Below are 27,064 nucleotides of genomic sequence, written 5' to 3'. Positions count from 1 at the left end.
AAGAACCCTTTCGTTTCACCTTTTAACAACTTCCCCTCTCTGGACTCTTGCTGCCTTAGCCCATCTGGTTTCAGCTCACTTCTGCTTTAGCGGCGAAAGCAGAACCTACGGGCAGTGGGGCTTAGAAGAGAGTGGCATGTGAGACTCTAGTCTAGACCCTCAGGCCCTCCCCAGGAGCCTGTGCCTTTAAGGGAAGGGGCGGGGCTAGCTCCAGGGGGCGTGTCATCGGGCGGGGGCGGGGTAAGGGGCGGGGCGCGGGCAAGGCGAGCCCGTGATCAGCTCCGGGACCAGCCCGGACACCAGCTCCTGGGCGGGCGGCGGGGGTCAGCGGGCGGGGACTGGGAAGGCCGTGCGGGGCCCCGCGAAGCCGACGTTCGGAGGTTGCGGGTCCGAGGCTCTGTAGGAGGTAAGAGGAGCCTGGCTGCCCGCCGGGGCGCCGCGGGGAGACTGGCACTCCGAGTCCAACTTCTCAGCCCGGCCGGGCTGGGCAAGCAGCCCCTGGAGGTTCTCGGGATCTCGTGTCTGCAAAGTGCAGCCGCCTGGGTGGTCGCGATCCCAGTTTCCCGCCTTCCGCTCAGGTTTGCGGAACTTCCCAGCGTCCCGGGCGCGCAGGAGGCGCCCCCTAAATGCCCCCCTGAGATTGAGTCCCCGAACCCCGGGACCAGGAACCGGGAGGCGCGTGCCGATCCTCGCGTCGGGGGATCGTGCATCTATCGAACCCCAATTGTATGCCCGGAGGAGCCAGCATTTGTCTCCATTTGACGGGAGGATCAGAGGCTCAGAGGTTGGAACTGAGCCCCCCAACATTGGATCCCTGGAGGCTCCGGTTGCGGGTTAGCGCTTCCGAGTGGGGGACAAGGGAGGCCGAGGACCACCGAGGAGGCTGGAGCCAACAGGTGATGCCAGATGCTTGGCCGGCCGCTGCTGCCCCTGCTCTCTCCTTCTTCCTCCTCCGGGCCTCCGTCCCCCCCCCCCCTTCCCCCCCACCTAGGACGTTGAGAAACGCCTGTGCAGAGAGGATTACACACACACACACACACACACACACACACACAAAACACACACACACAAAAAACACACAACAACGTTGTGTTCTGGGCGGTGTTTTTCTTGCAAAAAATAAAACATGCTCCTCCAGGACGTGTGGGGGGAGCCCAGAGAAGGAAATTAATGTGCCAAGCAAGGGACCTCCCCCGCCCCCCCCCCCCCCTGGTGTTTCTTAGGAAGAAAAATGAAGTCGTTTTTGGCCCGATGTTAATTGAGGGAAGAGGCTGAGTCCAGCTGGAATCTGCTCATAGGCTGTGACTGAGCCGTTCACTTCCTTATCGAAGGCAGTGTTGGCCTGGTGACCTCCTTGCTGTGTGACCTGGGGCAGCTGGAGGAACTTCTCTGAGCCCAGCTCCTTCCTCTGGAAAAGGGGCGGGACCTGAACGGCTCCAGAGGTGTCCTGAGACCTAGAGGGAGGAGGCCACCGCTGGCTCTGGCTCCAGGTGGCTCCTCTGTAGGATGGGAGCGATAGCAGCACCCCCTGCAGGCGATTTGGGGGATGAAGTGAGGTCATCGGTCGTTGGTTTTCCTTTGGGTGTAAAAGGTTTCAGGCCCCTCCTGCTGGGTTTCGGGGTCTTTAGTGACACTGTCCCTCCTTCTCACCCCCAACCCGCAGCGGCCGGAGCTGCCAGCCCTTTGAAACCGAACCACCGCAGACGCAGACGGGAAGCAGAGGGTGAGGGCCAGGCCCCGTGGGGGCTGATGGCCGGCGGACGACGGAATGGGCACCGAGTGCTGTGTTGGCTCTGTGTGCTGCTGACGGTGGAGAGAGTGCCCGGGGCCCGGGGCCTGTCTACAGGGGCCCACACCAGCCCCCCATTTCCAGCCTCAGGCGTGAACCAGACCCCCGTGGTAGACGTGAGTATCCTGGCGGAAAGCTGGCATCGGGTAGGGGTGAATTCACCCCATCAACAAGTATTTATTGGGCATCTCCTATGTGCCAGGCGATAAGCTGACCTCTGGGATATACCACGGAACAACAGAGAGAAAAATCCCTGCCTTCATGGAGCGAACAGTCTCCTGGGAGGTCAGAGAAAGAAGTAAACAAGTGCCCTCGCCGGCGTGGCTCGGTGGATAGACTGTCGATCTGTGGACTGAAGGGTCTGGGGTTCGATTCTAGTCAAGGGCACATACCCCATTACGGGCTGGATCCCCAGTAGGGGCCTGCAGGAGGCGGCTGATCATTGATTCTCATCATTGATGTTTCTCTCTCTCCCTCTCCCTTCCTCTCTGAAATCAATAAAAAATATATCTATTTTAAAAAGAAGTAAACATGTAAGCTTCAGGTGGTAAGATGCTGCAAATAGGATCAAGTGCTATTGGGGAGGCGGGGCTGTAAGGGGAAGGGTATATCTCCAACTGTTTCAGATTGGGTGGTCACAGATGGCTTCTAGGAGCCACGCCCTGAATGAAGAAAAGAAGCCTCTTGTACAGCCCTCCGAGGGTAGGGCATTCTAGGCAGAAGAGAATAGCCAGGACAAAGGTCCTGATGCAAAAACAAGCTTCGTGTGTTCCTGTAGGAGCGAGGGGTCCAGAATGGCTGGAGCAGCGTGAGGGGAAGAGAGTTAACAGACAAGGAGGGACAAGAGGTCGTGGTGGCCAGATTATAAAAGGCCTTACATGCTGGGGCCAGGAGGTTAGATGTGTTTTATGATAGTGAAGAGCCAATGGAGGTTTTTAAGCAGAGGTAGGTCAAAAATCCAGTTTATTTTTTTCTTTTCTTTTTTTTTTTAAAGACAATTTTTTATTTATTTTTATTTTTTTAATATATTTTATTGATTTTGTACAGAGAGGAAGGGAAAGAGATAGAGAGTTAGAAACATCGATGAGGGAGAGTCATCGATCAGCTGCCTCTTGCACACCCCCTACTGGGGATATGCCCACAACCAAGGTACATGCACTTGACCGGAATCGAACCCGGGTCCCTTCAGTCCCCAAGCCGACACTCTATCCATTGAGCCAAACCGGTCTCGGCCCGTTTATTTTTTTCAAGGGACTCTCTCTGGCTTCTCTGGGGAGAATGGGTTGAGAGGGGTGAGAGGGACAGCCAGGGCACCGTGGGGAGGGGCGGCTCCCGCAGCTGTCCAGATGAGCAGTGGTGGGGCTGGGAGGTAGGGAAGAAGTGGTGAGATTTGGGGTAAATGTAGGAGGATGGATTAGCTGGAGGGCATGGTGGTGGGAGAAAGAGGAGTCAAGGGTGGCTTCAAGTCCCTGACCTCAGCCCCTGGGCCGATGGCGGTGACATGGACTTGGCTGCACGGAGTGAGAAGCAGCGGGTCCCTAGGGTGAGAGGCAAGCAGGGAGGGTGCAGGCCGCTGAGAACTGGCATCATTCCGTTCTGAGGTCTGAAAGGGTGGAGACCTCACGGGGGATCAGGGGCCAATGGCTAAAGGCAGGGTCTGCTCAAGACAATGCCCTCCCCTCTACCCCCACCCCCCACCCCTGCCCCCCAGTCCCTTCCAGCTCCAGGGCTGAAGTTCCGCCCTGTATTTTCGTCAGCAGAGAGTGAAATAACGCTCCCAACGGGCTAAGAGCCTGCACCCACTTTATGGGGCTGCTAAGTGCTTCCTTGCTCACCCCCTGAGGCGGGCGGACGGGTAATTAGGCCATTGTACGGGTGGGGAAAGCCATTTGTGGTTACGGTGGTTATGACATCCACGGCTGCCTCCTGGGGTGTGCTTGTAGGGTGCAGGGAAACGGGGTGAGCTGTAGTTTATGTGGGATTATCTCTGGCTTACCAAGCACTGTGCCAGGCTCACCAAACCCTCCCACAGCCCCTGACCCGCGTATGATTGTCTCTGTGCTAGAGAAGCGGACACAGGTCCCCGAGGGCACCTTGGCCATGAGGGAAGGGGCAGGATCAGGGTTTGAGCACGTGGGAAAACAGCACCCTAGACTTGTTGGACGCAGGGCTGCTGCAGACACCCCGGTGACACACGCAGATCTGCGAAGCGCCCGACAATGGAAACTGAGGTATTTCTGCAACTTCTCGTCTCTGGTTGCCTCCGGAGGAACCCAGACTAGGGTCCGCTCTGACTCAGCACTTTCACTTCTGGAATTCTCTCCGACAAAATAGTCTCACGTGTGCCTGGAGAGGCACGTGTGAAGAAGTTCACTGTTAATATTATTGGGAAATTAGACACACCCAAATGCCCACCGGGAGGGAACTGTTATCTCCGCCATGTACCTTTCATAGTGTGAAATACTACGGTGCTGTTTAAAAAGACTGCAGTGAGCCCCGAGCCAGGGTGGCTCAGTGGATAGAGCGTCAGCCCACAGACCAAAGGGTCCCTGGTTCTATTCCAGGCAAGGGCACGTACCTCGGTTTGCAGGCACGATCCCCGGCCCTGGGCATGTGCTACAGGCAACCAATCCGTGTCTTTCTCTCACATCAGTGTTTCTATCTCTCCCCTCGCTCCCTTCCACTCTCTCTAAAAATCCATGGGAAAATACCCTCAGGTGAGGATTCACAAAACAAAACAGAAAAAGACTGCGGTGAGGCAGGGGCTGTGGTGGTAGGAAAAGGGTTTCTAGAGCCTCCAATGGCTGGGGTCCAGCCCTGACGGTGCCTTGGAGTGGAACCAGGACACTGCCTCAGTCTCCCTATCTGTCGGTGGGCACGGAAATAGTGCCTTCCTCACAGGCTGTTGTGCAGATTAATTTACTAAGATGAATTTAAGCTCCGGGCATCTAGAAACCCCTCAGGATGTTTTTACTTTTATCACCCTCTTCACCATTGTGTATTCGTATGGCAGTACTAGAGGCCCAGTGCACAAATTTTGTGCACGGGTAGGATCCCTAGTGGCTGTTGGCTGCAGCTGCCGATTGCCAGCTGGGGTCTCCCTTTCCCCAGCTGCCTGCTGCCACCGCCAGCCAGGGCCTCCCTTCGCGCCCGCCTTGGCCTGGCGCTGCCCACTCACCTGCTCCACCATCCTGCTGTGGTCCCACTCTCGTCAAGGCCGGCAGCGCCTCATTGCTGACACCCGCCATGTTCCCTGCCGCCCCCGGTGGTCAGCGCACGTCTAACCCTGTCAGTCAAACTCCTGCCCATGGGGACAATTTGCATATTAGCCTTTTCTTATATGGGATAAGGCATATATGTGAAGTGGTAAAAGCAAATCGCAGGAAGAAAAGATTTAGGATGGGGCTGTTTATTTTTCTTTCTTTTTTAAAAAATAAATCTTTATTGTTCAAATTATTACAGTTGTTCCTCTTCCTTCCCCCCCCATAGCTCCCCTCCATCCGGTTCCCACCCCACCCTCTGCCCTCACCCTCCACCCCCATCCCCGCCACTGTCCTCATCCATAGGTGTATAATTTTTGTCTAATCTCTTCCTACACCCCCACACCACTTTCCCCCTGAGAATTGTCAGTCCACTCCCTTTCTATGCCCCTGATTTGATTCTATTCACCAGTTTATTCTGTTCATCAGATTTTTTTATTCACTACATTTTTAGATTCACTTGTTGATAGATATGTATTTGTTGTCCATAATTTTTTTTAAATTTCTTTATTGATTAAGGTATCACATATTTGTCCTCGTCCCCCCATACCCATCCCCCACCCCTCCCCACGGATGCCCCCACCCCCCTGTTGTTCTTGACCACGGGTTAGGCCCATATCATCTTTTTTATCCCCACCTCCCTCTGAGGTCCAACAGTCTGACCCATGGCTCCTTATCTCTGGGTCTGTTCTTGTTCATCCGTCTATGTTGATCATCATTTCCCTTAGATGAGTGAGATCATGTCCTACTGGAAATATACTTATAAGAATAAAAAATGAGACAAGCAATAATGGTTATGCTGAAAGGCAAATGAATCAGTTCTGTAGTGAGCTTCTTTCTGGGCCAACAGTTCTTTTGAGACTCAATTTCAATGTCAAACAGTTCCTTATGTGTATATATCAGCAATGATATTTCAGTTCTGGATGGTGGGTAAATGGTGGTGATGTTGTTCATAATTTTTATCTTTACCTTTATTTCTTTTTCTTCCTCTTCTTTTTTTTTTTTAAATATATTTTATTGATTTTTTTATAGAGAGGAAGGGAGAGAAGATAGAGTTAGAAACATCAGTGAGAGAGAAACATCGATCAACTGCCTCTTGCACAGCCCCTACTGGGGATGTGTCCGCAACCAAGGTGCATACCCTTGACCGGTATCGAACCTGGGACCTTTCAATTTGCAGGCTGACACTGTATCCACTGAGCCAAACCGGTTTCGGCTTCTTCTTCCTCTTCTTAAAGGATACCTTTCAGCATTTCATATAATACTGGTTTGGCGGTGATTAACTCCTTTAGCTTTTTCTTGTCTGTGAAGCTCTTTATCTGATCTGCAATTCTGAATGATAGCTTTGCTGGGTAGAGTAATCTTGGTTGTAGGTTCTTGCTATTCATCACTTTGAATATTTCTTGCCACTCCATCTGGCCTGCATAATTTCAGTTGAGAAATCAGCTGACAATCGTATGTGTGCTCCATTGTAGGTAACTGTTTTTCTCTTGCTGCTTTTTTTTTTTTTTAATATATTTTTATTGATTTTGTACAGAGAGGAAGAGAGAGAGATAGAGAGTTAGAAACATCGATGAGGGAGAGTCATCGATCAGCTGCCTCTTGCACACCCCCTACTGGAGATATGCCTGCAACCAAGGTACATGCCCTTGACCAGAATCGAACCCGGGACCCTTCAGTCCCCAAGCCGACGCTCTATCCATTGAGCCAAACCAGTCTTGGCTTCTCTTGCTGCTTTTAATATTCTCTCTTTGTCTTTTGCTCTTGGCATTTTATTTTTTAAAATATATTTCTTTATTAATTTCAGAGATGAAGGGAGAGGGAGGGAGAGAGAGGGAGAGAGAGAGAGAGAGAAAAACATTAATAATGAGAGAGAATCATCGACCAGCTGCCTCTACCACATTCCCTACTGGGGATCGAGCCCAAAACTCAGGCATGTGCCCTTGGCTGGAATCGAACCTGGGACCCTTTAGTCTGCAGGCCAATGCTCTATCCACTGAACCAAACCAGCTAGGTCATGCTCTTGGCATTATAATTATGATGTGTCTTAGTGTGGTCCTCTTTGGATTTCTTTTGTTTGGGGTTCCTGTGCTTCCTGGACTTATAAATGTCTATTTCTTTCACCAAGTGGGGAAAGTTTTCTGTCATTATTTCTTCAAATAGGTTTTCAGTATCTTACTCTCTCTCTTCTTCTGGCACCCCCATAATTCAGATGTTGGTATGCTTGAAGTTGTCCCAGAGGCTCCTTACACTATCTTCATATTTTTGGATTATTTTTTCTTTTTGCTTTTCCAGTTGGGTGTTTTTTGCTTCTTTGTATTTCAAATCTTTGACTTGATTCTTGCGATCCTCTAGTCTGATGTTGGATCTCTGTATATTATTTTTTATTTCAGTCAGTGTATGCTTAATTTCTAGTTGGTCCTTTTTCATATTCTCGAGGGACTCGCTAAATTTATCGGCCTTTTCTAGAAAATTCTTGAAAAACCTTATAACCATGGTTTTGAACTCTATATCCAGTCGTTAGCTTTCCTCCATTTCTTTCCTTTGTGACCTATTTCTTTGTCTCTGCATCTGGGCTGCTTCCCTGAGTTGATAAGAGTGGCTTTGTGTGCTAGGTGTCCTATAGGTCTCCCCAGTTACCTGAGGTGGACACTCTTGGTACACCCCTTTGTAGGCTGTGTGCACAGTCTTATAGTTAAGCCTTGATTGTTGTTGATATCACTGGGGGAATTATCTCCATGCTAATTGGCTGTGAGGATCAGCTCTGTCTACTCTGGGAGAACTTCTGTGCTGGAGACACCCTTATGAGACAAGACTTGCTTCAGTGGGGCTTTGGTGCTCACTGAGTCTGCCCCCTGAGATGTCCCTTATGGATCTGAGGAGTTATAATCTAGATCACATGTGTCAAACACAAGGCCCGCGGGCCAAATCCAGCCCGCCAGGCCTTGCAATGTGGCCCGCACCGCGCTGTCATCACTGCACTCCGCTGTCAGTTTATGACATTGTCAGTTTATGACTGTTCAGTAAACCATTCGGCCCGCGATTTAGGCTGGATTTTAGATTTTGGCCCCTTCTCTGATTGAGTTCGACACCCCTAATCTAGATGGTCCCACTCTGACCCCTGGTACACTGGCTCTTGGATCTCCTAGGGCAGGGGTCTTCAAACTACGGCCCGCAGGCCACATGTGGCCCGCAGAGGAGTCTGATCCGGCCCGCCAGGTTTTTTGGGCAGTGAGCGCAGCCGAGGTGTTACAGTAGGAATTAGTAGTTCATATAGTCCGGCCCTCCAGCTCTCTGAGGGAGCGTGATCTGGCCCCCACTTTAAAAAGTTTGAAGACCCCTGTCCTAGGAGGTGCTAATTTAGCCTCTGCCTGAGGCCACCCAGCAGGAGCTACGGAGAGATCTGCAGATTCCTCTTCTTTGTTTGGGTTATGGAGGTGCCCAGATGAGGCCCAGCTGTGAAGCAATGGACGTTGCTATGGGGCCTTGGGCCTTCTTTTGGATGTTCTGGGTCTCACTGACTCAGCTGCAGTTGGTTAGGTAAATTTAGACTTCAAAGGACCAGGTCATTCAAAAGCCTCTGCGCTCAGCTTGGATGGGGCGGAGTCTCAGGGCGGAACAAACAGCAATGGCTTTCCATCAGCCCTGCCCTAAGAGTCCCCTGGGTCTCAGTGTCCTGCAGTAATTGCTGCAAGCACCTCTGAGAGAAAGCCACCCTTGAGTTCCGCCTGCTTCCAGACAATCCAATTTCTCCCTGTATGAGTCTGGGTCCCCAGAGTCTCGCCCAGAACTGGAGTTCAGAGCAGTCGGGAGCTTGTGTCTCCCTCCCGATTGAGAAAGCCAGCCACCTACTCAGTTGCCAGCCTTCTCCGCTCGTGTGTCTCAGTACCTCTGCCTTCCGCACTTCCTGTAAGTCTCAGTGTGCTTTTCTCTTTCCTTCTCGTTGTAGAATTTCCACTCAGCCAGCCTTCCTGTGGTTCTGGATGATGTCTGTTTTGTCTTTTAGCTGTAGTTTTGAAATTGTTGTGTGAGGCAGCAGTTTAGGTGTTTACCTATGCCGCCATCATGGTCTCTCTCTCCCTCTCCCTCTCCCTCTCCCTCTCTCTCTCCCTCTCCCTCTCCCCCCCCCCCCCTCTTAAATTGCATTCTGGTTAAGAAAGAATCAGAGCCAAGACTCAAAACTGTAAGAGCATGTTTATTTTGAAAGTCACAAGTAGAAGTGATCCGTAGAAGAAACAGGCTCAGGAAACAAGTTATAGAGGCAAAGGAAGGGCCGTTGGAGCTTAAGAGAAAGCGAGGGCCAGGGAGATGCACCTGGGGAGCCTGGGGGGGAGGGCGCAGGTGTGCTCCATAGAGAGAGCCACTGGGATGGATCCGTTTCTGTAAAACAAACCAAACTGTAACATGGGGTGTACATCCAAATGTCTTCACACTGAGAAACGTCTGTCAGGTGCGCTTCCAACTGACCATGGCGGGATCTCTGGGGAGAGGTGGGATCACGGAAGGCAGGGATGAAAAGGGGAAATCTAGAGATCTTTACGTATTGTTTATTGTTTTTGTTTGAAACAAACATGTACTCATGAATAGCTGGTGTTAATTTCCAGCACAAGTTTATTTTTAAAAGATTACAGTGTGTTGCCGAAACCAGTTTGGCTCAGTGGATAGAGCATCAGTCTGTGGACTGAAGGGTCCCGGGTTCAATTCTGGTCAGGAGCACATACCTTGGTTGCGGGCACATCCTCAGTGGGGGGTGTGCAGGAGGCAGCTGATCGATGTTTCTCTCTCGTCGAAGTATCTAACTCTCTATCCCTCTCCCTTCCTCTCTGTAAAAGAAAATTTTCGAGCCGAAACCAGTTTGGGTCAGTGGATAGAGCGTCGGTCTGCAGACTGAAAGGTCCCAGATTCGATTCCGGTCAAGGGCATGTACCTTGGTTTTGGGCACATCCCCAGTGGGGGGTATGCAAGAGGCAGCTGGTCGATGATTCTTTCTCATCGATGTTTCTAGTTATCTATCCCTCTCCCTTCCTCTCTGTGAAAAAAATCAATAAAATATATTTAAAAAAATCGATTTTATATATATATATTTTTATTATTATTATTATTTTTTAAGATTACTGTGTAAGAGAGAGCAGGCTGAAGGAGGTCACCTTCCCCTATTTAGTGGGGCCCGCTCTGGTCACCCGTGGCCTGTGGGCCTCTGATGTCCCGCCCCCCCGCTTCCTCCCCGCAGTGCCGTGACGTGTGCGGCCTGAACGCCTCCGACCGCTGCGGCTTCGTCCGGACCAACCCTGACTGCCGCAGCGAGGGCGGCTACCTGGACTACCTGGAGGGCATCTTCTGCCACTTCCCCCCCAGCCTGCTCCCCCTGGCCATCACCCTCTACGTGAGCCCCGCTGGGGAGCTGGGGGAGGAAGCTGGGGGCGGGGGGGGGGGGGGGGGGGGGGGCAGTGGGCGGGGCGCCGGCCCAGGCGGGACTTACCCCTCCCTCTCCGGCCCCACCCAGGCTCTCTGGCTGCTCTACCTGTTTCTGATCCTGGGAGTCACCGCGGAGAAGTTGTGAGTTGGCCTTGGGCTCAGGGTAAGGTGACCACAGTCCCGATTTTTAACAATTTGTCCCGCGTCCCGCAGCGCTTTAAAAAAGTCCCGATTGCCAAAACCAGTTTGGCTCAGTGAATAGAGCGTCGGCCTGCAGACTAAAAGGTCCCAGGTTCGATTCCAGTCAAGGGCATGTACCTTGGTTGCGGGCGCATCCCCAGGAGGGGGTGTGCAAGAGGCAGCTGATTGATGATTCTCTCTCATCGATGTTTCTAACTCTCTATCCCTCTCTCTTCCTCTCTGTAAAAAAATCAATAAAATATATATATTTAAAAATAAATAAAAAAGTCCCGATTTTTGGCCAAAAATCGGGACTTTTTTAAAGCGCCGCGGGACACGGGACAAATTGTTAAAAATCGGGACGTCTGGTCACCTTAGCTCAGGGGTCTTGGCAGGTTGACCTTGGGGCGACCTCAGGTTTGGGGGGGACAGGGTGGGCGCAGGGGGTCCCTCCCTGTAGCATCCTCACCATTTGCTTTGTGCCCGCAGTTTCTGCCCTAACCTGTCAGCTATTTCCACGACGCTCAAGCTGTCCCACAACGTGGCAGTATCCTTTCGTGGGCCCTGCGCCCTGGGAGGGCAGGAGGGGGAGCGGGGAGGTGGGGACACAGGTGGCAGCCCCAGGAACGACCTGGGCAGGCCGGGTAAGGTGACCAGACGACCCACTTTTGGCGGGACAGTCCCGATTTTTAACAATTTGTTCCACGTCCTGTGGGGTTTTAAAAAAAAGTCCCGATTTTTACAAATTGCTAAAAATCTGGACATCTGGTCACTTAAGGCCGGGGCCTCGGCACAGACCCTCCCCCTTGACACGCTCCCCGGTCACTTAAGGCCGGGGCCTCGGCACAGACCCTCCCCCTTGACACGCTCCCCCATGGCGTCACCTTCCTGGCGTTCGGCAATGGCGCACCCGACATCTTCAGCGCGCTGGTGGCCTTCTCGGACCCGCACACGGCCGGCCTGGCCTTCGGGGCGCTGTTCGGTAGGCGCGGCCGGGGCTGCGGGCAGCGGGCGGAGCAGGTGGCACGGGGAGGGTGGCAGGGGGAGGGCTGAGCACATGTGACCTGTCCCCCAGGCGCCGGCGTGCTGGTGACCACCGTGGTGGCCGGCGGCATCGCCATCCTGCGCCCCTTCACGGCCGCCTCCCGGCCCTTCCTCCGGGACATCGCCTTCTACATGGCGGCGGCCTTCCTGACCTTCACCGCCCTCTACCGCGGCCGCGTCACACTGGCCTGGGCCCTGGGTGAGCGGCCGCCGGGCCGGGCGGGGCCGAGGGGCCGGGAGGCACGGGGGACGGGGGTGGGGGGGCGAGGGGGACGGGACGGGACGGGACGGGACGGGGTGGCCAGCAGGGCACAGGGCTCCTCCGGGGCCAGGTGATGGGAGCCACTCAGGGAGGGTTCGAGGGAGAAAAGGGGTGTCTGGTCCGGGAGCCAGAGGGGCAGGCGGAGCCGGGGCCAGTGCTCAGACTCCTCACAATTTCTTTTTCTTTTTTTTTTTCTTTTTAAAATATATTTTGTTGATTTTTTACAGAGAAGAAGGGAGAGAGGAGAGAGTTAGAAACATCGATGAGAGAGAAACATCCATCAGCTGCCTCCTGCACGCCCCCCCCCCCCCACTGGGGATGTGCCCGAAACCAAGGTATGTGCCCTTGACCAGAATCGAACCCAGGACCATCCAGCCCTCAGGCTGACGCTCTATCCACTGAGCCAAACCGGTTTTGGCAGACCCCGCACAATGTCACACGTTAGCAAGCCGAGCCGAATGCCAGCGGCGGGGGTCAGGGTACCAGCAGCGCCCACAGTCCGTCCCGTGGCTCAGCGGCCGGGATGCAGGACAGTGTGCGGGCGGTTGAGGATGCACAGGCATCCAGGGACCACCCTCCCCCCCATGGGAGCCGTTCCCCCCTCACCTGAAGAGGCAGGGGATGACGTCCTGGAGGGTCACAGGCCCTGCCAGAGCCGGCACCACGGCGGGCTGGGGTTGGGGAGCATGCCCACACTCTCCCGCCCGCCGCCTTTCCACCTGCTGCCAGGCCTCCCGCGGCTGCCACCGGGCAGCAGAGCTCAGCGGTGCTGGTGCCCGCCCAGCCTCCGGGGCACAGGGCAGGACGCCATTCGGAGCCTCTGATGGGGAGGCTGCTGTCGGAGTCAGGCCTCGCTCGGGGCCTGGATTGTTGGATTGTTCGGAGCCAGGGGGGCAGGAAAGGCGGGCAGAGGCTCCATTTGCTGGCGCTGGGCAGGGTGCCCACCCCCAGCCACCCCCACAGCACCAGCAATAGAGCTGGCAGCCCTCTTCCCCGGCTCCGCGGCCGGGACGCCACCGGTGACATGTCCCCCCGGTCTCAGGGTACCTCGGCCTGTACGCCTTCTACGTGCTCACAGTGGTTCTCTGCACCTGGATCTACCGGTGGCAGCGGCGCCGGTCCCTGGCCGCCTCCATGCCAGCTACTCCAGGTGAGCAGCTACTTCAGGTGAGCAGCTACTCCAGGTGAGCAGCTACTCCAGGTGAACGTCTGTGTTGGTCCTCACGAGAAGCCCGTGGAAGCTGTCCCCCTGACCCCACCCCCACCCCCGTGCCCTCCATGGCTGCCTGACATCTCCGAGGCCATGGCCATGCCCATCTCCTCTTCGTGCTTTTTTTTTTTTTTTTTTTTTTATATATATATTTTATTGATTATTTACAGAGAGGAAGGGAGAGAGATAGAGAGTTAGAAACATCGATGAGAGAGAATCATCGATCAGCTGCCTCCTGCACACCCCCTACTGGGGACGTGCCCGCAACCAAGGCACATGCCCTTGACCGGAATCGAACCTGGGACCCCTCAGTGCGCAGGCCGACGCTCTATCCACTGAGCCAAACCGGTTTCGGCGTCTCTTTGTGCTTTTGCGAAATCCCACCTCATGCCCTTGCCTGTGCTGGGGAAGCCTCTCTCGCGGCCTCGTCCACCTTTGCATTGGAAAACATTAGCCTTTCTCGCTCTGAGAAATCCCGAGCATGCGTGGCGATGGCTGAGAAACCCGAACACCAGAACCACTGGCCCCTGGCCCCCTCTGCTGCCCTAGGGGCCTGTTCTGGGCGGGGTAGGGCGGGGCGGGGCGGGAGGGTCTGGGCACTGGCTGGGGTGACACGCCCCTCGCTCCCCAGAGATGCTCTCGGACTCCGAGGAGGATGATGACCAGGTGTCTTCTACCACCGCCAGCTATGACTACCGTGAGTCCGGGGCCCGGGCCTGGCTGGGGTGGGGGCACCGGGGCTGGGGGGGGGGGTGAGGTTCCAGGCCCAGGAGCAAGGCTTCAAACCGCCTCTCCTCCCCAACCCCCCGCCACCCCCCGCAATCCCGCACCGGCTGAGCTGTGGGCCAGTTCACCTGCCTGCTGCTTCCTCCTCCGAGGGCTGGGAGCTCTCCGAGGGTGGGAGGCTTTGCTGGAGGCTTTGCTGGAGGCCGAGCCAGCCCGACACCCCCTCCCTCCACCTTGTACCCCAGGGGAAGAGTACCAGCCGCTGCTTTTCTACCAGGAGACCACAGCTCAGATCCTGGTCCAGGCCCTCAACCCGCTGGACTGCAGGAAGTGGAGGAGCAAGCCGGCCTACTGGAGGGTCCTCAAGGTGCTCAAGGTAGGAGGGAGCCCGGAACAGGGCGCCTGGCTGCGCGACGGAGCCCACTCAGCCTTCTCTGACTCAGCGAGCACTGCTGAGGCCCTCCTGGAGTTAGACAACCCGGGACTTGGTGGGGAAACTGAGTCCTCGAGGTTGGCTAATGGCCTGCCCTGAGGCTCAGTCCTCCATGGGGAGGAGAGCGTCTGCCCAGGGACGGGGAGAGGGAGGAGGGCACCCCTCCTGCCTGGGTGAGGGCGGGGACCTGGGTGTGGGTGGCAGACTGGGTCCAGGTGGGTTCCAGTGAGAATAAGATAGAGTTTTTCTTTTTAAAAAAATATGTTTTATTGATTTTTCACAGAGAGGAAGAGAGAGGGATAGAGAGTTAGAAACATCAATGAGAGAGAATCATCGATCAGCCGCCTCCTGCACACCCCCTAAAGGGGATGTGCCCGCAACCAAGGTACATGCCCTCGACTGGAATCAAACCTGGGACCTTTCAGTCCACAGGCCGACACTCTATCCACTGAGCCAGACCGGTTTCGGCAAAATAGAGTTTTTCTAATCACCTGTCACCTCCCTGAGGGCTGGATGTGAGCAGGGCTGCCCAGTGCCTTCCCTCCCCAGACCAGAAGTCAAGGGGCGCACTCACAGCCCTTCTCTCCTGGAGGAACTGGGAGCCTCCACCGTGTATCCACGTCAGGGTTCCTCAGTCCCAGGGGCATGTAAGGAGCTATATCTGCACCCTCGCCACCTCTCTGAACCTCACTTTCCTCCCCTGCCAACTGGGGACAGTGATCATGCCTTCCTTCTGCAGCGGTTGTATCAGGAAGTTATTGCGGCAACAAAGCTGCATAACAAATGGCCCCAGAATCTCACTGACTGACGCTGGCAATCTTTCGGGTCATCTGGGGGTAACTCTGTTTTCAGGCTGTGGTCTGTGGTCAGGTCTGCCGCCTCTCTCCTCCAGGAACCGGTGGGTTCTTGGGATTGTGCTGTTTTCCTGGCTGGAGAGACTGAGGCAAAGTTCACAAGCAATCTAAAGCCTCTGTTCACCTCCCATTCACCCACAGCCCCTCCGGTCAAAGCAAGTGCCACGGCCACAGTCAACGGAAATGGGACAGGGAAACACATCCTGCCACAGTCCGGTCACTTGACCAGGCGTGTGGGTGTTTATTTCCGGTGTTTCGGGAAGGGATAGAGGGATTGGAAACAGAGCCCCGCCCACCACAGCAATTGTGACGGCTTCATAGGCTAACACGTGTGGGGGGCTGAGTCCCGTGCCCAGCACACAGCAAATAACACTCCGCCAGTGTGACTGCTCATCCGGCTAAAACACGAGGTGTGGGGCCTGTCCGAGGGGCCTGTGTCCATGCCACCTACACCCTCTGTGCGGCTGTAAGGGTGCCTCGGCCTCTCTGAGCCTCAGTGTGTCCTCTGGGAGGCTTGCTGTCAGGATCAGTGGACGAGGCGCTGTGGTTGGCTGAATAATTACTCCCCCCCTCCCGACCTCCAAGATGCCCCAGCCTGGTCCCGGAACCTGTGGAAGTGTCACCTTGTGTGGCAGATGTGGTGAAGGGCCCTGAGGTGGGAAGAGTATCGGGTTATCTACAGGGACCCGTGTCACCACAGGGGCTTCACGGGGAAAGAGGGGGACCCGGCAGAGGGTCAGCTCAGGAGACGGGACCCAGGAGCGCAGCTCAGAGGGATCTGGGCCATGGAGCGCAGGCGGCGCCCTGGGGCTGGGACAGACAGGAAGCGGGCCGCCCACGGCCAGGAGCTCTGGTTTTATTTATTTATTATTTTTTTTAACCATATTTTTAAAGTATATTTTATTGATTTTTTACAGAGAGGAAGGGAGAGGGATAGAGAGTTAGAAACATTGATGAGAAAGAAACATCAACCAGCTGCCTCCTGCACACCCCCTAGAGGGGATGTGCCCGCAACCAAGGCACATGCCCTTGACCGGAATCGAACCCAGGACTTTTCAGTCCGCAGGCCGACGCTCTGTCCACTGAGCCAAACAGGTTTCTGCAGGAGCTCTGGTTTTAGAATTCCGTCCCCCAGAGCCAGAGGGACTAGGTCTGCGCAGTCCCAGGACAGCCGTGTGTGTGTGTGTGTGTGTGTGTGTGTGTGTGTGTGTGTGTGTGTGAATGTGATGCAGCAGCAGCAGGAACCTCATTTGGGCAATAGGAGCCATGTCCTTGAGAAACCAAGCCTAGCCGGCGTGGCTCATTGGTTGAGCGTTGACCTATGACCCAGGAGGTCATAGTTTGATTCCCAGTTGGGGCCTACAGAAGGCAGCCGATCAACAAGTCTCTTTCATTGATGTTTCTGTCTCTCTCTCTCTCCCCCTCTCCCTTCCTCTCTGAAATCAATAAAAATATTAAAAAATAAAATAAAATAAAATAAACAAGCCAAAACCGGTTTGGCTCAGTGGATAGAGCATCAGCCTGCGGACTGAAGGGTCCCAGGTTCGATTCTGGTCAAGGGCATGTATTGATACATTGGTTTTGGCACATCCCCAGTAGGGGGTGTGCAGGAGGCTGCTGATCGATGATTCTCTCTCATCGATTTTTCTAACTCTCTATCCCTCTCTCTTCCTTTCTGTAAAAAAAAATCAATAAATATATTTTTTTAAAAATAAATAAAATAAAATAAACTTAGAAAAACCTTGAGAAACGAGCCCGGGTGCAGCCAGCCCAGGCCGGGTCTCCCCGGTGACCCCTTCCCGCTTTCCCGGACTTGGCAGCTGCCCGCGGAGCTGCTGCTGCTCCTCACTGTCCCCCTGGTGGACCCCGACAAGGAGGACAGGAACTGGAAGCGGCCCCTCAACTGCCTGCAGCTGGCCATCAGCCCCCTGGTGCTGGTCCTGACGCTGCAGTCGGGGGCCTGTGAGTACCCTCCCCAGGCCGGCCCTCAGCCCTCCTCCCCTCCTCCCTGTGTCCCGTGGTCCACCAGACTCCTGGGTGCCCAGAGGCACTTACTGCGTGCTGGTGTGAGGGACCCCAGCCTCCCCAGTCCTGGTCCCACCCCCCGACGTCCCCCGTCGTCCTGGGGGGCCTCCGGGAGGAGGCGTCAGGCAGGGCCGTGGAGAGCACCGCTCCCTCCTCCTCCCTCTGCAGACGGCGTCTATGAGATAGGCGGCCTCTTCCCTGTGTGGGGCGTGGTGGTGATCGCGGGCACGGCCGTGGCTGCGGTGACCTTCTTCGCCACGTCCAACAGCGAGCCGCCCAGGCTCCACTGGGTAAGGATGCCGGGGTCCCCGGGCCGGGAGAGGGGGCATTGAGGTCTCCCCGGACAACATCCTGCCTGCGCCTCTGGGGTCGCTGGGCCAGGAGTCACTTTCTGCAATGACCGGTCTTTATTTTTTTATTTTATTTTTTTTTAATCAATCTTTATTGTTCATATTATTACAAAGGTTCCTCATTTCTTCCCCCCTCCACCAGGTTCCCACCCCACCCTCCACCCGCTCCCCACCCCCCATTGTCCTCATCCATAGGTGCACAGTTTATGTTCAGTCTCTTCCCCCCTCCACAACTCCCCCTTTCCCCGAGAACAGTCAGTCCACTCCCCTCCCATATCGCCGACTCTACTACAATGAACAGCTATTATTTAGAACAACCTCTTTTCTAATCTGCACAAAGTCACCGTATAAGTTCGAAAGGGCAATGACCGGTCTTTAAAGTAAGGTGACCAGACGTCCCGCTTTTGGCTGGACAGTCCCGATTTTTAACAATTTGTCCCGCGTCCTGCGGCGTTTTAAAAAAGTCCCGGTTTTTGGAATCAAACTTGGGACCCTTCAGGCCAAAGGCCGGCGCTTATCCACTGAGCCACACCGGCCAGGGCAGCGAGCTTCTTTTTGTGGCGATCCGTGGCATCTGGCCCATAGAGTAGAAATCTGATGAAAGCTATGGGAACCTCTTCTTCACAAAATATCAATATTCAGCTGACATTTTTAAAAAATATATATTTTTATTGATCTTTTACAGAGAGAAAGAGAGAGGGATAGAGAGTTAGAAACATTGACGAGAGAAACACCGACCAGCTGCCTCCTGCACACACCCTACTGGGGATGTGCCCACAAACAAGGTACATGCCCTTGACCGGAATCGAACCCAGGACCTTTCAGTCTGCAGGCCGACGCCCTATCCACTGAGCCAAACCGGTCCCGGCTCAGCTAACATTTTATCAAGTACTGACTGTGTGCTTGGCTCTGGTTTCTTTGCATCCATTAACTCATCGGATGCACATGACAACCCCGTGAAGTGGGTACTGCCATCACCCCGTTTTACCGAGGAGAGCTGAGGCTGTGGCCCCGCTGGGGGCGGCCTCGGTCCCACCCGCACGCCGTTCCCTCCCCAGGCCTTCGCCTTCCTGGGCTTCCTGACCAGCGCCCTGTGGATCAACGCGGCCGCCACGGAGGTGGTGAACATCCTGCGGGCGCTGGGCGTGGTCTTCCGGCTGAGCAACACCGTGCTGGGCCTCACGCTGCTGGCCTGGGGGAACAGCATCGGAGGTGACCGGGGCCCGGGGGGCAGGGAGGGACGGGTGAGCATACATCTCTGCCCTTTGCTCCCCCAGCCACAATGGCACGCGGGCAGGGATGTCCAGGCACGTCCCTCAGCATGTGCTTAGTGCCGCTGACATTTTTATTTATTTTTAAATACGTTTTTATTGATGAGAGAGAGAGAGAGAACCATCCATCGGCTGCCTCCTGCACACCCCCTACTGGGGATGGAGCCCACAACCTGGGCATGTTCTCTGACTGGGAATTGAACCAGCGAGTTCTTGGTATGTGGTATGACGCTCAGCCAGCTGAACTGCAGCGGCCACGGTCCCCCTGACCTTTCGGAGTGACCATCGCCGGGCATCGGAGGCCCTGAGCCAGGAGAGTCTGTGGAAGTCCAGTGCTGCTCCCTTCTCCTGCACGGACGCACGTGGCTCCCCAGAGTCAGGCAGGGCGTGTGCGTGGGTGTGTGGCCTGTGTAGGTGTTCGCACATCCATACACACACACACACAGCCCTCTAGCTGCAGCTGCCCAGTCGGATGCACGACAGCTGGCCAGGTGGTGACCAAAGAAGGTGTTGGGAGGCTGAAATCTCCTCTCACTCACCTTTTCCTCATTTGCATGGAGACACCTCATTTGCATGGAGACACCTAATTTGCATGGAGATACCGAATATGCTGCGCAGCAGCGGATGGGACTCAGGTGGAAATCGGTGGTTGCATGTCACACCACAAAGCTGCCTCTGCTGAGAAGAGCGGGTGAAGGAATGCAGGATCGAACCGTGTCTCGGGGGCCGCTGTGGCCTCGCAGAGCCAGTCGGCTGTGCCGGCCCGGGGGGCGTGTGTCCCTGTTTGCCGGCTGGAGGACTGTGGGTGAGAAGGAAGGAGGGAGTGGCCAGGAGGGCCGGGCAGCACTCACCACGCCGCCTTCTCTCGTTTCCACACAGACGTCTTCTCCGATTTCACGCTGGCCCGCCAGGGCTACCCCCGGATGGCGTTCTCTGCCTGCTTCGGTGGCATCATCTTCAGTATCCTTCACGGGGCCCGAGCCTCAGCGCGGGCGGCGCGGGCGCTCAGTCCTGCGCACGCCCACCCCCGGGGCTGTAACCCCAGGGGCCCTTCCGTTCCCGCTGAGCCCGGCTCTGACCTCTCAGGATGGGGTGGGAAGAGGGGTGCCCTGCCTGAGCAGTGTCCCCTGAGCAGTCCCTAGAGGTGGCCTTGACCCGTGCTCCATCCAAAACCCCCCAGCGGCCCATGGGCGGTCACTTCGCTTGGCCTGGCCTCAGTTTCCCCACCTGCTGAGTGCCCACCGGGTGCCGAGCATCTCTGCCACTCGTTCCGTCCTCAGGGATCCAGTGCAAATGCCCGCTGGACGCCCGCCCTCGAGAGGCGCTAACCCTGGCTGAGGCCTCTCGGGTGGGGTGCTGGGGGCCGGGGAGGGGGGTGTGTGTAGATCATAGAGAAAGCCCATGGCTGTGTGGCAGGTCATGGGGTGGTCCCAGCACCTTTCCTGAGCCAGGCTGCAGACGTGCTGGTGGGCGTAGGCCTGGGCTGCCTGCTGCAGATCTCCAGGGGCCACGCCGAGGTGAAGGTGAGTGGCCAGACCCTCTGCAGCGGACCTCCTTACCATGCCCCCTCCTCCTTCTCCTCTCCCTCCTCCTCCTCCTCCTTCTCCTTCTCTTCCTCCCCCACTCCCCCTCCGTCCGCTGACTAGCAGGTGACTCACACCTGGGCACTTCACACTTCCCCGGAGAGGACTGGTTAAGCCCGTGACCAGTCTGACGGGTAGAATCTCTGTAAAATGTTCTGCGTGTGGGGTTGGAGGAGATGCATTCCTTCCAGATTCGCGGAGTGATAAGGTGTAGCTTAGGGGAAAGGGGCAGGAGCTCCCTGCATTCAGGTGTCGGTCCCACCCGTTAGGTCTCTCGCTCTGTGACTTTGGATGAGCTAGGGCATCTCTGAGCCTCAGCTTCCTCACCTGTGAAATGGGGTTGATGATGCCACCCACCACACCCTCTCCCCTCACTTCCTGGATGAGCACCCATGGGGTGAGGGCCGGGCTGAGCACAGCGCTGCCCACACGGGGTGGATGGGCTGGGAGACAGAGGGGAGGTGCCATCGGTTGGAGTCAGCCCTAGGATGGGGAGCCAGCAGATTTGGAGAAGGTTCTGAAACACACTGAGGGTCAAAGGTCTCACCCTTAGAGAGGATCCGAGAATTCCCCGAGGGGCTACGAGAGACCCCCTGACCCGGGCATGCCAGGGGGCGGCCGGCGGCTGCATGTCAGGAAGCTCCCTGTCGGCTGGTGAGGGCAGGATGCTTGAGGGACTCAGTTCTCAGGTGGGACATTCAGGTACTGCTGGCCGGGCAGGCAGGTGATGGAAGCATCTGGCCTGTTCAGGTGGGCCTCACGGGGACAGAGTCAGGCTTTTTATTTTATTTACATATATATATATATATATATATATATATATATATATATATATATTATTGATTTTTACAGAGAGGAAGAGAGAGGGATAGAGAGAAACATTGAGAGAGAATCATCGATCAGCTGCCTCTTGCACACTCCCTACCAGGGATGTGCCCACAATCAAGGTACATGCCCTTGGACGGAATCGAACCTGGGACCTTTCAGTCTGCAGGCCAATGCTCTATCCACTGAGCCAAACCGGTTTCGGCCAGAGTCAGGCTTTCTAGAGAAGAAATCGAGGTTCCTAGGTGAACTTTGGCTGTTTTAAAATACTGGCCTAGCTGGTGTGACTCAGCGGTTGAGCGTTCGTCTATGAGTAAGAATCTTTCCAAAAATCGGGACATTTTTAAAATGCTGCAGGACGCGGGACAAATTGTTAAAAATTGGGACTGTCCTTCCAAAAGCGGGACATCTGGTAACCTTATCTATGAACCAGGAGGTCCTATCCAGTGAGGGCGGGATGGGGGGAGAGGGGTGAGCAGGAGGCAGCCGATGGAAGATGTTTCTCTCATGGATGTTTCTCTCTCTATCCTTCTCTCTTCTCTCTCTCTAAAATCAATGAAAACATTTAGAAAAACCTAAAACGTTGCACAGGACAAACAGCGCTCGGAGCAAGGCCGCAGGTGGCACCCCTGTCCTAGCACCTCCATTCCGAAGGCTGGGCGTTAGGAGACCACAGGAGGGCTGGGAGGACAGAGACAGGCCGGGATGGCCGCGGGATGGTTTGGGGGCTCAGCGAATGGGAGCACAGAGAGTGTCCGGAGGCTGAGGCGGCATATTGGTGGGAGCAGAGGGCCCACCTTCTCGCGGCTCTGAGTCCCGAGGAGCCTCAGTGGCTGCTGCCCTGCAGGGAGCCGGCAGGAGGGCCAGCCGGAAGCAGTGGCTGCTCACCCTGCTGGCAGAGCGGCCTTCCTCAAAGGTGAACACGTGCCCAGATGTGGCTGGTACTCTTCGTGGCTCTGAGGTTCCTTTCCTCATCGATGCTCAGGCAGGTGTGGGGAAGGGGGCCTTAGGGCGGCCCCACCCCCTGCTGGGAGTGTGTGAGCTCCCACCGGCTCTGTGTGTGTGCTCCCACCAGCTCTGTGTGTGGTGTGTGCTCCCACCGGCTCTGTGTGTGTGCTCCCACCAGCTGTGTGTGTGTGCTCCCACCGGCTCTGTGTGTGTGTGCATCCCACCAGCTGTGTGTGTGTGCTCCCACCAGCTCTCTGTGTGTGCTCCCACCAGCTCTGTGTGTGTGCTCCCACCGGCTCTGTGTGTGTGCATCCCACCAGCTGTGTGTGTGTGCTCCCACCAGCTCTCTGTGTGTGCTCCCACCAGCTCCGTGTGTGTGCATCCCACCAGCTCTGTGTGTGTGCATCCCACCAGCTATGTGTGTGTGCTCCCGCCAGCTCCGTGTGTGTGCTCCCACCGGCTCTGTGTGTGTGCTCCCACCGGCTCTGTGTGTGTGAATCCCACCAGCTGTGTGTGTGTGCTCCCACCAGCTCTCTGTGTGTGCTCCCACCAGCTCCGTGTGTGTGTGCATCCCACCAGCTCTGTGTGTGTGCATCCCACCAGCTATGTGTGTGTGCTCCCGCCAGCTCCGTGTGTGTGCTCCCACCAGCTCTGTGTGTGTGCTCCCACCGGCTCTGTGTGTGTGCATCCCACCAGCTCTGTGTGTGTGCTCCCACCAGCTCTCTGTGTGTGCTCCCACCAGCTCCGTGTGTGTGCATCCCACCAGCTCTGTGTGTGTGCTCCCACCGGCTCTGTGTGTGTGCATCCCACCAGCTATGTGTGTGTGCTCCCACCAGTTCCGTGTGTGTGCTCCCACCAGCTCTGTGTGTGCTCCCACCAGCTTTGTGTGCTCCCACCAGCTTTGTGTGTGTGCATCCCACCAGCTCTGTGTGTGTGCATCCCACCGGCTCTGTGTGTGTGCTCCCACCAGCTCTCTGTGTGTGCTCCCACCAGCTGTGTGTGTGTGCTCCCACCAGCTGTGTGTGTGCTCCCACCGGCTGTGTGTGTGTGCTCCCACCAGCTCTGTGTGTGTGCTCCCACCAGCTCTGTATGCAGAAACGCCCCTCTGTTCATTGAGACGCCAGGCAGGCTCCTGGGGGGGCCGTCTGGGAAGGACGCCCGCAGAGGGAGCACTGGTGGGTGGAAAATGCCCGGGGCCTGCCCTGGCCGGTGTGACTCAGTGGACCAAATGGTCTCTCTCGGGCTCCATCCTGGTCAGGGGCACGGACCTCGGTTGCAGGTTCCCCAGCCTTGGTGGGGGCTATGCGGGAGGAAACCAGTCGACGTTTCTCTCTCTCTCTCTCTCTCTCTCTCTCTCTCCTCTCTCTTTTCCTCCCCCTCTCTCTGCTCCCTCCCTTCCATTTCTCTCCTCTCTTCCTTCCACTATCTCTAGTAATCAATGGAAGGAATATTCTCAGGTGAGGATTGAAAAGTAATGAAATTGGGGGAAAAACAGAACACAGGTTGCCTGTAACCGCTCACTGCTGTACAAGCCCCGCTCTCAGATCTGACGCACAGTCTGTGTGTCTGTGCGCCCCCACCTGTGTGTGCCCGCCTGTGTGCACATGTGCGTGTGTCCCTGTGGAGGGCAGGACAGGTCCGAGCTAAGAGCTGGACTTCCACGAGGGCTCTGTCGCTTACTGATGACTCAGTCTCCTCCCCTGTGGCCGGGACGTGCCCCTCGGGGGTGGTTGTGAAGATGGAAGCTGAGTGAGCGTGAAACTCTCGGCCTGTGTTGGACACACGCTAAGTGCAGGAAGAAGAGAAGGGAGGTGGGGGCAGTTTCACTTCCTTTTCTGGATTGCTGGAGAATTCTCTATGTCACATGGTGTACACCCAGCGTATCGTACCCGTGCCCTAGGGCCGCCCTAACGGATGAGCAAACTGTTCAGGCGGCAGGAACGCACCTGGTCTCTGACCGGTGGGGTCCCAGCCAACCTGGGCTCAGCAGCCTCGGCCATTGGTTCTGGCTGGGAAAGAACTCAGAGCCAAGACCCAAATCTTGCAGGGGTCCTCAAACTTTTTAAAGTGGGGGCCAGATCACGGTCCCTCAGAGAGCTGGAGGGCCGGACTATATGAACTACTAATTCCTACTGTAACACCTCGGCTGCGCTCACTGCCCAAAAAACCTGGCGGGCCGGATCAGACTCCTCTTCGGGCCGCATGTGGCCTGCGGGCCGTAGTTTGAAGACCCCTGCTGTAAGAGATCATTTCCTTGGTAAATCAGAGACAGAAGGACTCCTAGAATACATGGGCTTAGGCCTGGCCGGCGTGGCTCAGTGGTTGAGCGTCATTCCATGAACCAGGAGGTAGGTCACAGCTCGATGCCTGGTCAGGACACATGCCCGGGTTGTGGGCTTAATCCATAGCAGGGGGCCTGCTGGAGGCAGCCGATCAATGATTCTCATCATCGATGTTTCTCTCTCTCTCCACCTCTCCCTTCCTCTCTAAAATCAATAAAAGTATTTTTTTTTTAAAAAAGGAATTAGGCTTAGGAAGCAGGTTTTAGAGGTAAAGGAAGGGCCCTTAAGCTCGGGAGTGAGGAGGTTAAAGGTAACACACCTGGTAGGGAGGCGGGGGGAGGAGGAGGAGGAGGAGGAAGAGGAAGGGGTGGGAAAAAGAGAAGGCGCAGGCGCGCTTCCTGGTGGGAGTGGAGAGCCGGAGAGCACACGGGTCTTCCGTCCTAGGGGGATTTTTTGTTTTTTAATCCTCACCCGAGGACATTTTTTTCAATTGATTTTTTAAAGAATGGGGGGTGGGAGGGGGAGAGACCCAGAGAAATGATGTGAGAGAGACACATCGACCGGTTGCCTCCCACACGCCCCCCCAGCCCGGAGCCTGGGATCAAACCTGCAACCAAGGTACGTGCCCTTGACCGAAATGGAACCCGTGACCCTGGAGCCCTAGGTCAACGCTCTAACCATTGAGCTAAGTCAGGTAGGACCACCCCGAGGGTTTGAAGGGTGGCAGTTTTAGGGGAGATCATAGCATATCCAGCAGCTTTCCAGGGGTGCCCTTTCAGAGTCGCGGTCCGCTGATTGCTTGGCGTGCCCAGGACAGGGTCATTATTGCCGGCAGCTGGCCCTGGCGTCGGCCTCAGCCGGGGCTGGCTGGGTGCTGATCTGGGCCTGGAGCTGACCTACAGCTGAGGCCTGGGTGTTACCTCCACGGAGGAAGGTCCGGGGGGCCTGGTCTGAACCGCATGACCAGCACGGCCCACACGGGCCAGCACTGGCTAGGGGAGGAATGTACCCCTGGGGCAGGTCCTACCCTACAACTGATGGTCTGTTGCTAGGCACCTGGGCTTTCCACACAGTGACCTTCTGTACCCGGCCCGTCGTCCTTGCTCTGCTCACGTCTGACTGCCTCCCACAAAACTAGACGGCTTCAAACATTGCCGGTCCGGGTTGGGGCAAGCCGTCCATGGGGCAAGCCTTCGCCGGCCCCTAGCAAGGAGCCTGCAGGCATCGGTTTGACTGACTGACTGACGGGTGTGGTAGTGACCCGGCCTCTCTCCCTCGTCCCGCCCCCTCTGCAGCTGGAGCCGGACGGACTGTTGGTGTGGGTCCTGGCGGGCGCCCTGGGCCTCAGCCTCGTCTGTTCGCTGGTGGCGGTCCCGCTGCAGTGCTTCCAGCTGAGCAAGACCTACGGCTGCTGCCTGCTCCTCTTCTACGTGAGCTTCCTCCTGGTGGCCCTGCTCACCGAATTTGGGGTGATTCACTTGAAAAGCGTGTGAGGGAAGCTGCGCGCTGGCGGCTCCACCTGGTGGCCGGGAGGTGTCACTGCAGGCGGCGAGCTGGAAGATGGAGGAGGATGCAGTGTGGAGACCCAGGCGCCTTGGGTCGAGCCCGCGTGGGCATGCGTGGCGTGGCGGGGAGTGAGGTGTGGGCTGGACGTGGGGTCGCTCGCTTTGCTAGAGGTCCCCAGGCACTGCTGAGTGCAGGGAGGACGCCGAGCCTCCTATCTGGGGCTTTGGAGGCTGGCCTTGCCTGGGTGGACAGCCCCAGGCAGAAGGAAGGAGACTTCCTTGGATTATCTGGAGCCTCTGGAAGGCTGGGGTGTAGGGGGTGACTGGGTGCCGTCCAGGCTAGTGTTGGAAGGACTGGGACGTGTTCAGGGCTGGAGGCAACTAAGAGGCCGAGGCCCAGCCCCACCCCACGGGTGTCCCTGCCCCCACGGGTGTCCCTGCCCCCACGGGTGTCCCTGCCCCCACGGGTGTCCCTGCCGCCCGCCCGCCTGCATCTTCTCAGGGCTTATGCTGCCAAAGCCAGGCTTAGGGGCTCAGGGTGGTGGGACCTGCGGGCAGGGTGCCAGGCCGTCGTGGGCCGAATCCTAGAGCTGCACCGTCTGACAGAATCGGAATGGGACACGTACCTCATTTGGAATTTTCTAGTCACCATGTTAATAAAGCCCAAAGCAACAGGTGCAAATTCCACAGTGATGTGTCTTACTGTCTGCCCACGGCTGTCACGCTGACGGTACAGCTCTAGCCCCCACCACCGCCGGGCCCACCGCCGGCTGAAGGCAAAACGCGTGTCCTACACCTTGTTTTTCCGGCTGCAAAACCGGAAGGAACCTGTGCCTTGTGCCTACCTCAGGGGGAGCCTGGGCTGGGGTCCCAGTGCCCCCGCACCCCCTCCCACCCCCAGCACCTTCTGCCGTCAGTGCCCTGCTTCGGTGAGCAACTGAAGAACTTGCCCATTGCCTCATGACAGGGATTCTGCTATCTTTTTTTCCAGCAAAAAGTTATTAAATATTTCAGGTGTCCAGTTCCAGGGCTGAAGGTGGAAGGTCCCTGGGCCTAATGCATGGGCTTTGGGGCACATGTGGGGGTGGGGCTGCGCTGGGGT

General features: G+C 56.3%; 1 protein-coding gene across 3 annotated transcripts; it reads left to right on the top strand.

The window, feature by feature from the left end:
• The first annotated feature begins 279 nt into the window (after positions 1–279).
• SLC8B1 (solute carrier family 8 member B1) lies at positions 280–26,981 on the top strand. Of its 3 annotated transcripts, XM_084868319.1 has the most exons (18): positions 280–406; positions 579–896; positions 1,332–1,556; positions 1,664–1,905; positions 10,280–10,432; positions 10,553–10,605; positions 11,134–11,192; positions 11,522–11,626; positions 11,720–11,887; positions 12,993–13,100; positions 13,792–13,857; positions 14,132–14,262; positions 16,994–17,135; positions 17,367–17,488; positions 18,607–18,760; positions 19,699–19,779; positions 20,278–20,342; positions 25,753–26,981. In XM_084868319.1, exons 4-18 carry the CDS (start codon positions 1,750–1,752, stop codon positions 25,948–25,950), a joined length of 1,761 nt encoding a protein of 586 aa, XP_084724445.1. In that variant the 5' UTR covers positions 280–406; positions 579–896; positions 1,332–1,556; positions 1,664–1,749; the 3' UTR covers positions 25,951–26,981. The 3 variants fall into 3 exon arrangements, with proteins under 3 accessions (XP_084724445.1, XP_084724444.1, XP_084724443.1); XM_084868318.1 differs by lacking the exon at positions 1,332–1,556; XM_084868317.1 differs by lacking the exons at positions 579–896; positions 1,332–1,556.
• The last annotated feature ends 83 nt before the right edge of the window (positions 26,982–27,064 follow it).

This window comes from Pipistrellus hanaki, assembly GCF_964339955.1.
Source record: "Pipistrellus hanaki genome assembly, chromosome: 19".
NCBI lineage: Eukaryota > Metazoa > Chordata > Mammalia > Chiroptera > Vespertilionidae > Pipistrellus > Pipistrellus hanaki.
Note: the sequence above shows the minus strand (reverse complement) of the source record. Positions and strands in the feature narration are given on the sequence as shown.